We start from the raw sequence: 12886 nt of genomic DNA, 5'->3' as shown, positions 1-12886 counted from the left end.
GTTGTCTAGGGAAATACTTGGGATGAGCTTTGAGATTAGACATAGGAGAAGCACTCTGGAGACGAGAACGAACTAGAGAGAACTCAGGAGGAGAAAGTGAGAGATAAAGATAGAAAGAAAAAGAAACAGAGACAATGTAGTGAGTCATAGTGCTCTTTCATTCCAAAACCAGACAAAAGCGGTTCAGACTCTGGGGACGTCACGTCATCCAACACTTCAAAAGCACAAGATAATCCAGGACAAACTTCCACAGCTCCATGATGAAATAATAATAATAATAATATGCCTACTAATGACACAGTATTGGTTAGTGGTGGGAGAGGAGACTCACATCGTCCAGATGCACCAGGAAGGTGACGTTACTGCCCAGGTTGGCAGTGAGGTCTCCATGGCTGGTGGTCAGTCTGAGGCCTCTGGGAGGCCTGGGGGAACAATGCTGTTTCCTGGGGGAGTACACATCCTTTCCTCCCTCTTTGCAGTTATTAGACAAAACCTTCCTGTACCTACCAGTGACAACATTCACAGCATAGATGTAATTTTATAATTGAGAGTGAGACTGGATTTACTGTAGTCTCAATGCAGAGAAAGACATTTGCTGAACAAAGGGCCCTATTCAATCAAAAACAATACTTACTGAGTGGGAAAACACTGAATATCAAATCATTGCACAGAAAGAGTGTTATTTTGCCCAAGGGAGGAAGGAATGAGGGATAGTACAAGTTACTTACCCTGTGCTATTGAGGTAATTCTGGCTAGTGCTACAGCTTCTTGGTACCGTGTTTGGGTCGAACCAAAAAGCAGGTGAACACTTTCCATCAGCTTGACGTTCATACCCATAATCACTGTAAAACATGAGACTGGTCATAAAACACTATCTACTTTCCCCTCGCTGACACTAAAAAGATTTTGTAGTTGAGCAATAGGTCAGTATTTTTTGTATGACTGCAAGACTACAACTAGTGACATGATTGTTGTCAGAAGAGATTTTCAGAGATAAAGATACAATACATTTAGAATTAATTTAGCAATTCCTTACTTATTAATTGGATGAAAATAAATAATTTGTCATTATGTAAATTAGACAAGCTTAGTCACATTCACAATTTGCAAACCATAATTGGATTGTGTGGATGCATGCACAGTGGCTACATGCAATAAACTGGAGAACATTAGGGAAATTGAAGAGGTATAAAGTTGAGCAAACTAATCGTTTTGGTGATTAGATATGTGATTAGGGGGGCTGTTAAGTCCTGTGAGGCTCCAGTAATTAAGAAACAATTCCATTTAATGTCCAGTAGAGTGTTGGGGGATGGGCTACATGTACAATCCCCTTGCCTACTCACTGATGTAACAACTGAGGAAGTCTACCATAACTTTACTTACCATTCAAAATCATATGCCCTGCAGATGCATGGTTCTGAGGATATGACTCGGGAGTAGTCCTGGGTCAGCATACAGCGGTTCCCTGGCCTCCGTTTCATAAAGGTCTGCTTTTCTCCCATCACACATGGCTCTCCCTATCAAACGCATTACATTTCATTACATTGAGTCAATGTTTTTTACAGATCAATAGCCTGAAATTATATGAATGTACAATGTGATTCAGCTGTTTGTGTGTGTGTGTGTGTGTGTGTGTTTGTATGTGTGTACATGCATCTATGTGCTGTGTTCACAGTGACAATAAACAAACATGCCTATCTTGATGTTGGCATCAAATCAATAGCTTTCATTATGTACATAACCTTGTTATGTAGGTTCCAAGTCTGATAATCTCCGTCCATGCATCTCCTGCTAAAGATGGCTTTGTAGTCAATCTTTATCAGCTGCCATTCTGAAATACGACTTAAGTGTCCAGTGAAACTTAAATCAACGAAACAAAACATTACGTAAGTTATTAGCCTTATTGTCTTTGTCTCTTGTAAAATGAAGATGTTTCCCAGACTAGTGTGTTGCTGCTGTGGCCCAGACATTCAACGTAAACACATTAACAAAAATAAAAAACTTTGCAAACACAGCTATGTGTATAGTACCTCTGGCAAACAAAACATTGTAAATTGAGAAATTAAGTTTAGGTGCTATTTACCCATTCATGCATAATAACAACACTATTTTACTTTCATAAACAGATGACCTGTAACCAAGAATATGAGTTCTTTGTTTACTTAATGTTGACCCAACCCTAACTCCACTTACGTGATGATGTGATTCTCTGGTTGCATAAGAGCTCCATCCAGAAACAATGGAACCAGAGAGAAACTGTGACGATCCCATTTCTTACCCTCGTCCAGACTTATCCTATTTCGCAACACAGGACAACAAATATTAACATCTGATTAAATACATAATGTAGTTAATTACTATGCTGGTAATGGCATAATTACATGTACACCACCATTTCAAAGGATGTAACTCTCTGGCATCTTTGTAATCTTTGTAAGGTGTGACAATGAAAAGAGTTTAACAGAAAATATTTCTAACCATTTCTACAGAGTCCAAATTCCTAGTGATACCGTTCTTATGACAGTAAGATACATTCTCATCATGGATGAAAAATGAAGTACCCATATCAACCTGTTCTCTATGTGGAAAAGTATCCCAACTATGCACTCAATAATAGAACTAATGTTTCACAGGTCTAGGTAAATGTCAAGGGTGACAAAACATAAAAAAGAGATATGACTCACGCTCTAAAAATTGAGGGACTTAAATCACCCTTCACAGATCTTAATTGATTGTGACACTGTTTCAGTACGGGGGATATCAAAGTATCTGGCGTGACAGGGTTCCAACAACACAAAGACCCAGGCCCACAAAGTCCCTCAATACTTCAAACCTGGACTTGGCAACATTTGCATAAAAGTAATTTGCGAAAATACCCACGAACAGTGCAAAGCGGTAACATTCTTTGTTGAAAAGATTCTGACACTTTTGATGTGGTGAGAGAAACAGTTGCAGTTGATGGAGACAGACATGCCATGCAAATATACCTTGCCAATCAGCATTTCCAAGGCTACATTTAATCGTATGCAACAACAACACCAAAACTGAAATCAGAATTAAATGAACTGTGTCCTTAAATGGGAACATCAACATTAGTCTTTATGCTTTGCACACCCGTTTCTGAAATCAACTGATAAGGCACAGTATAATGCATCTTTACATACAATGAATATCATTATTATACTACCATATACATTACCTTCAGAAAGTATTCACACCCCTTTACTTTTCCGCATTTTGTTGTGTTACAGCTGAAATGTTGATTTTTTGTCACTGATCTACACATAATAACAATTAAAACCTGTTGGGGATACCCCTTCCCGTTCGGATCCCGTTAACGGGATTGTTTGACAAGATACAACGTGCGAAATTCAAAACAGAATAAATCGAATAATTTAAATTTCTCAAACAATCAACTATCTTACACCCTTTGAAAGATAAACATCTCCTTAATCTAACCACGTTGTCCGATTTCAAAAAGGCTTTACTGCGAAAGCATAAAGTTAGATTATGTTAGGACAGTACATTGACAAAATATTACACACAGCTATTTTCAATGCAAAGACAGGCGTCACCAAAAGCAGAAAACCAGCTAAAATGATGCACTAACCTTTGACAATCTTCATCAGATGACACTCCTAGGACATTATGTTAGACAATACATGCATTTGTTGTTCTATCAAGTTCATATTTATATCCAAAAACAGCATTTTACAGTGGCAGTGAAATTCAGAAAATATTTTCCCTCAAATGCTGCCGGTGAATCAGCGCTACAATTTACAAAATTACTATTCGAAAACATTGGTAAATTATAATATTGTCATTCAAAGAATTATAGATTAACATCTCGTGAATGCAACCGCATTGCCAGATTTCAAAATAACTTTACTGGGAAATCACACTTTGCAATAAACGAGGTGCTATGCTCAGAAAAATAGGCTAGGCGATACAGGTTAGTGCCATCTTGGAACCATCTAAAATCAAATATACTATTGTAAATATTCACTTACCTTTGATTATCTTCATCAGAAGGCACTTCCAGGATTCCCAGGTCCACAACAAATGTAGTTTTGTTCAAAAAAGTTAATAATTTATGTCCCAATAGCTCCTTCTTGTTCGCGCGTTCTGTAGGCTACTCAAAATGTACCAAAGGGCGCGGGACTTGTCGCCACGAAAATGCCCAAAAATAATATTTACGTTCGTTCAAACATGTCAAACGTTGTATAGCATAAGTCTTTAGGGCCTTTTTCAATCAGAACTTCAATAATATTCAAGGCGGACGATTGCATTGTCTTATAAAACGTTTCGGAAAGAAAGGGTCCCCACACGCATGCGCGTCATAGTAGACATGGCCATCCGCCTGTGACCTAGTTTACAGCCTTCTCGTTCGGTCAGTTTTTACAGGAGAAGACTCAAACCACTTTGTAAAGACATCTAGTGGAAGCCTTAGGAAGTGCTAAATGAATCCTAACTCACGGTGTGTTTCATAGGCAAAGTGTTGAAGGTGATTCCACAAATCAGATTTCCACTTCCTGCATGGAATCTTCTCAGGTTTTGGCCTGCCATATGAGTTCTGTTATACTCACAGACACCATTCAAACAGTTTTAGAAACTTTAGAGTGTTTTCTATCCAAATCTACTAATTATATGCATATTCTAGTTACTGGGCAGGAGTAGTAACCAGATTAAATCTGGTATGTTTTTTATCCGGCCGTGCAAATACTGCCCCCTATCCCCCAACAGGTTTTAATGTCAAAGTTAGAATTTTTTGGTAGAACATTTTCCAAATTAAGAAAAAATGAAAAGCTGAAATGTCTTGAGTCAACAAGTATTCAACCCCTTTCCTATGGCAAACCTAGATAAGTTCAGGAGTAAAAATGTGCTTAAAAAATGTGTTCAATAGTGGTTAACATGATTTTTTAAATAACTCCCTATCTCTGTACCCCACACATTCAATTATCTGTAAGGTCCCTCAATAGAGTAGTGAATTTTAAGCACAGATTCAACCACAAAGACAGGGTTTTTCAATTCCTCGCAAATATTTGTTAAGATAAAAAAACAGATGCTGAATATCCCTTTGAGCATGGTGAAGTTATTAATGAGGCTTTGGATGGTGTATCAATACACCCAGTCACTACAAAGATATAGGCGTCATTCCTAACTCAGTTGCTGGAGAGGAAGGAAACTGCTCAGGGATTTCAACATGAGGCCAATGGTGATTTTAAAACAGTTACAGAGTTGAATGGTTGTGATATAAGAAAACTGAGGATTGATCAACAACATTGTACATTTACATTTACGTCATTTAGCAGACGCTCTTATCCAGAGCGACTTACAAATTGGTGCATTCACCTTATGATATCCAGTGGAACAACCACTTTACAATAGTACATCTATATCTTTTTTTTTTGGGGGGGGGGTTAGAAGGATTACTTTATCCTATCCCAGGTATTCCTTAAAGAGGTGGGGTTTCAGGTGTCTACGGAAGGTGGTGATTGACTCCGCTGTCCTGGCGTCGTGAGGGAGCTTGTTCCACCATTGGGGTGCCAGAGCAGCGAACAGTTTTGACTGGGCTGAGCGGGAACTGTGCTTCCGCAGAGGTAGGGGGGCCAGCAGGCCAGAGGTGGATGAACGCAGTGCCCTTCTTTGGGTGTAGGGCCTGATCAGAGCCTGAAGGTACGGAGGTGCCGTTCCCCTCACAGCTCCGTAGGCAAGCACCATGGTCTTGTAGCAGAAGTTGTAGTTATCATAAGTGTCGTGTCTTTGGCCATCATTAAACCTGAAGACAGGTTTATCAAATAACTCTGTAATTATTATTACGTGATTAACCTGTTGGGGCTAGGGGGCAGTATTGACATCATATACTGAACGTAGAAAAGGCTGTCACATGATGCCTTTTCCTGTCTGTGTCCCTGGGGGCGTGCCGGTGACTTGGTAAAACTTTAAACAGAAAATACAATTCTCTCACATTAACATCTTACAAGCATCCCAACATATTCCAAATAGGTTTATCCTTATTCATTAATTGTATACAACCATTAGATGTAAGTCTCATCGCTGAGGCTAGTATATAAACCTTATTATGGTAATATGGCCGTATTGTCTCTCATGAGTTTCACAACATTGTACCAAACGGACCAGTTCGTAGCTGGATTGGGTGGACCATTTCAGTTTGTCCGTGATATGTACGCCGAGGAACTTAAAACTTTCCACCTTCTCCACTACTGTCCCGTCAATGTGGATAGGGGGCTGCTCCCCGATCATCTCCTTTTTTTGTTGACATTGAGTGTGAGGTTATTTTCCTGACACCACACTCCGAGGGCCCTCACCTCCTCCCTGTAAGCCGTCTCGTTGTTGTTGGTAATCAAGCCTACCACTGTAGTGTCGTCTGCAAACTTGATGATTGAGTTGGAGGCATGCATGGCCACGCAGTCGTGGGTGAACAGGGAGTACAGGAGAGGGCTGAGAACGCACCCTTGTGGGGCCCCAGTGTTGAGGATCAGCGGGGTGGAGATGTTGTTTCCTACCCTAACCACCTGGGGGCGGCCCATCAGGAAGTCCAGGACCCAGTTGCACAGGGCGGGGTCGAGACCCAGGGTCTCGAGCTTAATGACGAGTTTGGAGGGTACTATAGTGTTAAATGCTGAGCTGTAGTCGATGAACATCATTCTTACATAGGTATTCCTCTTGTCCAGATGGGTTAGGGCAGTGTGCAGTATGATTGCGATTGCGTCGTCTGTGGACCTATTGGGGCAGTAAGAAAATTGGAGTGGGTCTAGGGTGTCAAGTAGCGTAGAGGTGATATGGTCCTTGACAAGTCTCTCAAAGCACTTCATGATGACGGAAGTGAGTGCTACTGGGCGATAGTCATTTAGCTCATTTACCTTAGCTTTCTTGGGAACAGGAACAATGGTGGCCCTCTTGAAGCATGTGGGAACAGCAGACTTGGATAAGGATTGATTGAATATGTCCGTAAACACACTAGCCAACTGGTCTGCGCATGCTCTGAGGACGCGGCTAGGGATGCCGTCTGGGCCGGCAGCCTTGCGAGGGTTAAAACGTTTAAATGTTTTACTCATGTTGGCAGCAGTGAAGGAGAGCCTGCAGGTTTTGGTAGCGGGCCGTGTTGGTGGCACTGTATTGTCCTCAAAGTGAGCAAAGAAGTTGTTTAGTTTGTCTGGGAGCAAGACATCGTGGTCAGCGACGGGGCTGGTTTTCCTTTTGTAGTCCGTGATTGACTGTAGACCCTGCCACATACCTCTCGTGTCTGAGCCGTTGAATTGCGACTCTACTTTGTCTCTATACTGACGCTTAGCTTGTTTGATTGCCTTGCGGAGGGAATAGCTACACTGTTTGTATTCGGTCATGTTTCCGGTCACCTTGCCCTGATTAAAAGCAGTGGATTGCGCTTTCAGTTTTGCACGAATGCTGCCATCAATCCACGGTTTCTGGTTGGGGAATGTTTTAATAGACGTTGTGGGTACAACATCACCGATGCACTGGCTAATAAACTCGCTCACCGAATCAGCGTATTCATCAATGTTATTGATGACGCTATGCGGAACATATCACAGTCCACGTGATCGAAGCAATCTTGACTCGTGGAATCCGATTGGTCAGACCAGCGTTGAACAGACCTGAGCATGGGCGTTTCCTGTTTCAGTTTCTGTCTATAGGTTGGGAGTCGTGGTCAGATTTTCCGAACGGAGGGTGGGGGAGGGCTTTGTATGCGTCGCAGAAGTTAGAATAACAATGATCCAGGGTTTTGCCAGCCCGGGTTGCGCAGTCGATATGCTGATAAAATTTAGGGAGCCTTGTTTTCAGATTAGCCTTGTTAAAAAATCCCCAGTTACAATAAATGCAGCCTCAGGATATGTGGTTTCCAGTTTACATAGAGTCCAATGCAGTTCTTTGATCGAAGAGAATTCTCTTGGTAGATAAAGCGGTCGGCATTTGATTGTAAGGAATTCTAGGTCAGGTGAACAAAAGGACTTGAGATCCTGTATGTTGTTACGATCACACCACATCTCGTTAATCATAAGGCATACACCCCCGCCCTTCTTCTTACCAGAGAGATGTTTGTTTCTGTCGGCGCGATGCGTGAAGAAACCAGGTGGCTCTACCGACTCTGATGACGTTCCCCAATTGAGACATTTTTCCATGAAATAAAGAACGCTATAATGTCTGATGTCTCTCTGGAAGGCAACCCTTGCTCGGATTTCGTCTACTTTGTTGTCAAGAGACTGGACATTGGCGAATAGTATTCTCGGGAGCTGTGCGCGATGTGCCCGTCTACGGAGCCTGACCAGAAGACCGCTCCGTCTGCCCCTTCTGTGGCGCCATTGTTTTGGGTCTCCGGCTGGGATCCGATCCATTGTCCTGGGTGGTGGACCAAACAGAGGATCCGCTTCGGGAAAGTCGTATTCCTGGTCATAATGTTAGTGAGTTAACGTTGCTCTTATATCCAATAGTTCCTCCCGGCTGTATGTAATAAAACTTAAGATTTCCTGGGGTAACAATGTAAGAAATAACACATCAAAAAAAACAAAATACTGCATAGTTTCCTAAGAACGCGAAGCGAGGCGGCCTTGTCATCAGCAAGGACTGGGTCTGCTTGTCATTGGCAAGGACTAGGGAGTTATCCGAGACAAAATTAAACAAAATAATGCAAACCAGGAAAACCTGGTTCAGTCTTCTTTCCAATATACACTGGGAGATGAATTCACCTTTAAGCAGGACAATAACCTAAATCACAAAGCCAAATCTATACTGGAGTTGCTTACCAAGACACCATTGAATGTTCCTGAGAGGCCTAGTTACAGTTTTGACCTAAAGTGGCTAGAAAATCTATGGCAAGACATGCAAATGGTTTCTAGCAATGATCAACAACCAACTTGATGGAGCTTCAATTATTTTTTGAAGAATAATGAGCAAATATTGTACAATCCAAGTGTGCAAAGGTCTCAGACTTACCCAAAAAGGCTCAAAGCTGTAATTTTCTGCCAAAGGTGTTTCTAACATGCATTGTATAAAGGAGTTAATAGTTATCTAATCAAGATATATTACTGTTTTATTTTTCATAAATGTTTAATAAATATTAGAATTGTTATTCTACATTTGGGAGTATTAAATTCATTTTTATCCCACTTTGTAACAACAAAACGTGGAAAAAGTCAAAGGGTGTGAATACTTTCTGAAGGCACTGTACTCTACAGTATAATTACAATGAACATACCATATGTGCCGGATGGGTACTGTTGCAACTAAAGACACTGCAACTAAAGCACCTCCATTGTCAAGAAACCAAACACCAAGTTCTTCTTCAAATATCTAATAAAAAGTAGAAGACAATAAACATATGATTTACATCAATAGTTTTTCATATTCATAATGCATATTTAGGAAAATCGGACTGTAGTTGGAGCCCATTTGAGGCAAAGATGGGTCTCACCTGTCTCCAGCTATTGCCGGCATCAGATGTTATAAACATTCCAAGGTTAGTGGAGGACAGCTCTGTACCAATGTTGCCTGGAAAAAAAAGAAAATCTGAATTCATATACCGGTATATTTGCATAGTAAAGATACATATTTGCAAAGAAAATAAATGATCATAACATTTTCATAGCTATGCAGCTCATTTTATTTTATTTTAGACTGCCACCAGTCATTGGAGGACTTGATCCCATTATGAACACTTTTATTGATCTGTATTCTATTTGAAGATTTTTCAAATTTCTACAGTACCACAGATAAAAGCTTGCACAATGTTATCAGCTGTGCCTGTCTTTACAATTTTGTTGCTAGAACTCAAATATCATGCAGTATAAACCTTTTCAGCTTCTGTCCTACCTGTGGCTACGATGATCCCTGGTGCTGAGTCCTTACTGAAGATGCGTCCAGGCAGGTAAGGGTTCACAGGCATATCCAGGTGCAGATGCAGAGAACAAAATGGCTGCCAAAACAAACACAATGGATTCCATTTAGACATAGGCCTAAACAGTGGCGACCCGTTTTTCAGGGCCTTTCTTGAGTAAGGCAGCTCCAAAATGCAGGTGTTTCTGTGCTGGTGGGGCTGCCAGCGGAAAATACAGAGCATAGGGGTTGGTAATATTCTCTAGTTGCGCCATGATTGGCTCAGTGTTCTGTCACTCACGGGGACACTACATCACCGCAAAATCTACGGGTAGAGCTAAAAACTTCAAGCCCCATGGGTGCTGCCATTGAGTTACATTAGAAGTGCCCATCGAAGAAGGCTCAAGATAATTGGCCACAGATAAAATGAAGTCAAATCACGTTCTATAGTAGCTTTGATTATACTTCCAAAATCTTAGCTAGCAAGCTAGCAGTCATCATCAAGCTAGCAGACAATCTACTGGCAAATCCTTTTCAACCCTTGTCATATGAAGATAAATAATGAAGAGAAATCATAGATAAAGCAAATCGGTACTCGTTGGCCATTGGACATAAACATTACACAACAAGTTGGAAATCGCAAATTCAACAATGAGTGGTTTAGAAGGAATCAGTGGCTAACTGCAAGCAATCACTAGCCTGCTATTCGGTGGAGTGGGTGTGTGGTCCAAGTATGGGTTTAAGGGTCTCTTTTCCAAGCTTAAAAGAATAAACATTCAACATTGGCCATGCTGTCAATCCAGCATGACTTCTGCCGCACTCAAAACAACTGGAAACTCGGAACTAGGAAATCTCAGATTTCAATGAGTTCAAGACAACTGGGAACTCTGGAGAAAAAAATAGCTCCGACTGGGAAAATACATTTTGAATGGTCAACCAACTCAGAATTGAAAGTCGGGAACTCAGGCCTCTTTCTAGAGCTCCGACCTGAAGATCACTGACGTCATCATGATTCAACCTTGTTTTTTTCAGAGTTGGCAGTTGTCTTGAAAGCACCATAAATTCAGAGAATGACAGACTTTGATGACAAAATATGCCCACAAAGGACTGCCGCGCCTGTTCCTGTTCAAGTGAGCACAGCACAACAAGGTGAGTCCAAAAATGTATTCTGCCCTACCAAGCAAAAAGGCAGTAACTGCTCATTTGGCCGAAAATGAGTTGTCATTTTTGCAACATTAAATACATGCTTAATCATGTGTACAAGTATCCTGCCTCTATTGTATTGTGTTTTGGTGAAAATGGGGGTCATATTAGCAGTAACTGTACTAGGTTACTGTGAAACCAAGGTAAATAAAAGCCATTTTTCTCAGTTCCACACTATGAGCAGTTACTGCCTTTTTGCTTGGTAGGGCAGTATTGTATGCCCTACCATTGTAATACTAAGCATACTGTATGTTGTGTAGCAAGCTGTTAGTAACCCATGTACATCACCCTAAGAATTTTGTCAATGTCCCCCTTATAATTTAGCCTATTGTTCTGACTTGGTGGTGAACATGTAGCCTATAGCGCTGTTTTAGAGAAATGTAATCATTGAATATTGTAAGAACTTTCATTGTCTGCTTACATGCCCCATTTATTTATCCTACCATTCTGACTTGGTGTACAGGGAGAATACTGTAAAAAATGGTCCATGTTCTGAATTCTGTCACCGTACATTTCAAAAGTGCTGAACAAATAGTTATATTGACTATGTCCGTCCTAGCTCGCTCATTAACGTTTTATTCGAAATTACGGATTTCCGCTTATCCGCTCGTCGTCCCCTTACGCTATAGATTGTACATCTCAATTGTCAGTAGAAACCAAATTTGTTTAAGCAAGTCAACCATATCAGTTGTAAATTAGGCTTAATGAACTGTTTTGCTGCCAGACAAGGCTCTGCTGATAGCCAGGTGTGGCAGTGGTAAGGTGTTGGGTCTGCTGTTGGGAAAGCTTTATGTAGGCCCTAACAGTTTGTGGGTACCGTTTGTCACCGTTCTAGTGCAATTAATGTATTGTTTAGTGTTGTGTTGTGTAGTGGCTTTGCTGGCATGCGTCAAAACATATATACTGTATATATTTTTTGGGCCCACCAAGATTTACATGCTAAAATCGCCACTGGGCCTAAACCAAGACATCAAATAAAATGCATCTTATAAGGATCTATACTAGGTATACAAAAGATTAGGAACACCCCCCCCCCCCACACCCTCCCTGGAGCATTTCACAGGGATGCTGGCCCATGTTGACTCCAATGCCTCCCACAGTAGTGTCAAGTTGGATTGATGTCCTTTGAGTGGTGGACCATTCTTGATACACATGGGAAACTGTTGAGCGTGAAAACCCAAGCTGTGTTGCAGTTCTTTGCACAAACCGGTGCGCCTGGCACGTACTACCATGCCTAGTTCAAAGGCACTTCAATATTTTGTCTTTCCTATTCACCCTCTGAATGGCACACATACACAATTGTCTCAAGGCTTAAACATCCTTCTTTAACTTGTCTCTTCCCCTTCATCTACACTGATTGAAGTGGATTTAACAAGTGACATCAATAAGGGATCATAGCTTTTACCTGGATTCACCTGGTCAGTCTATTTCATGGAAAGAGAAGGTATCCTTAATGTTTTGTATACTCAGTGTATATCTGACTCATTTATATATGACTCTGTGTTCAAACTAATCTCTTTGAAAAGGAAGTTTGCAAAGACCATTTATGAAACAAATCAACATTTGAATATTTTTCACCAACAGATTTAAACTGGCTACAAAGGACATTGGAGCTGGCTGTTCCATTCTGAAGCAAACAAGCCATGTAATAAAAAAAATGTATCCAAGGTGCAAAGACTAATCTGACCAAATTGCTTCATTTACTGATACATCTAAATTACTAATGTCTCTGATGTAATTCCCCCAGAGGGGAGGCAATTTGTATGACAGACAAAAACATTATTATTATCAAGGCACAAGGTGAGACCCAATTGCAGACACAGGAGGCAGA

The 12886-nt window shown here is 40.9% G+C and overlaps 1 protein-coding gene across 2 annotated transcripts in view; it reads right to left on the bottom strand.

Moving 5' to 3' along the window:
- LOC106605659 (VPS10 domain-containing receptor SorCS3) overlaps nt 1–12886 on the bottom strand; it is a 78397-nt gene that overhangs the window by 5618 nt on the left and 59893 nt on the right. For both annotated transcript variants that reach the window (XM_045720996.1, XM_045720998.1), the window contains exons 11-18: nt 9850–9952; nt 9452–9528; nt 9236–9330; nt 2194–2295; nt 1743–1860; nt 1384–1517; nt 729–842; nt 332–503 (exon numbers count right to left, since the gene is read on the bottom strand). In XM_045720996.1, coding sequence (XP_045576952.1) covers nt 332–503; nt 729–842; nt 1384–1517; nt 1743–1860; nt 2194–2295; nt 9236–9330; nt 9452–9528; nt 9850–9952 — 915 coding nt within the window. The remainder of the gene's footprint in view (nt 1–331; nt 504–728; nt 843–1383; nt 1518–1742; nt 1861–2193; nt 2296–9235; nt 9331–9451; nt 9529–9849; nt 9953–12886) is intronic.

Source organism: Salmo salar, chromosome ssa01, assembly GCF_905237065.1.
Source record: "Salmo salar chromosome ssa01, Ssal_v3.1, whole genome shotgun sequence".
In the NCBI taxonomy this organism is placed as follows: domain Eukaryota; kingdom Metazoa; phylum Chordata; class Actinopteri; order Salmoniformes; family Salmonidae; genus Salmo; species Salmo salar.
Note: the sequence above shows the minus strand (reverse complement) of the source record. Positions and strands in the feature narration are given on the sequence as shown.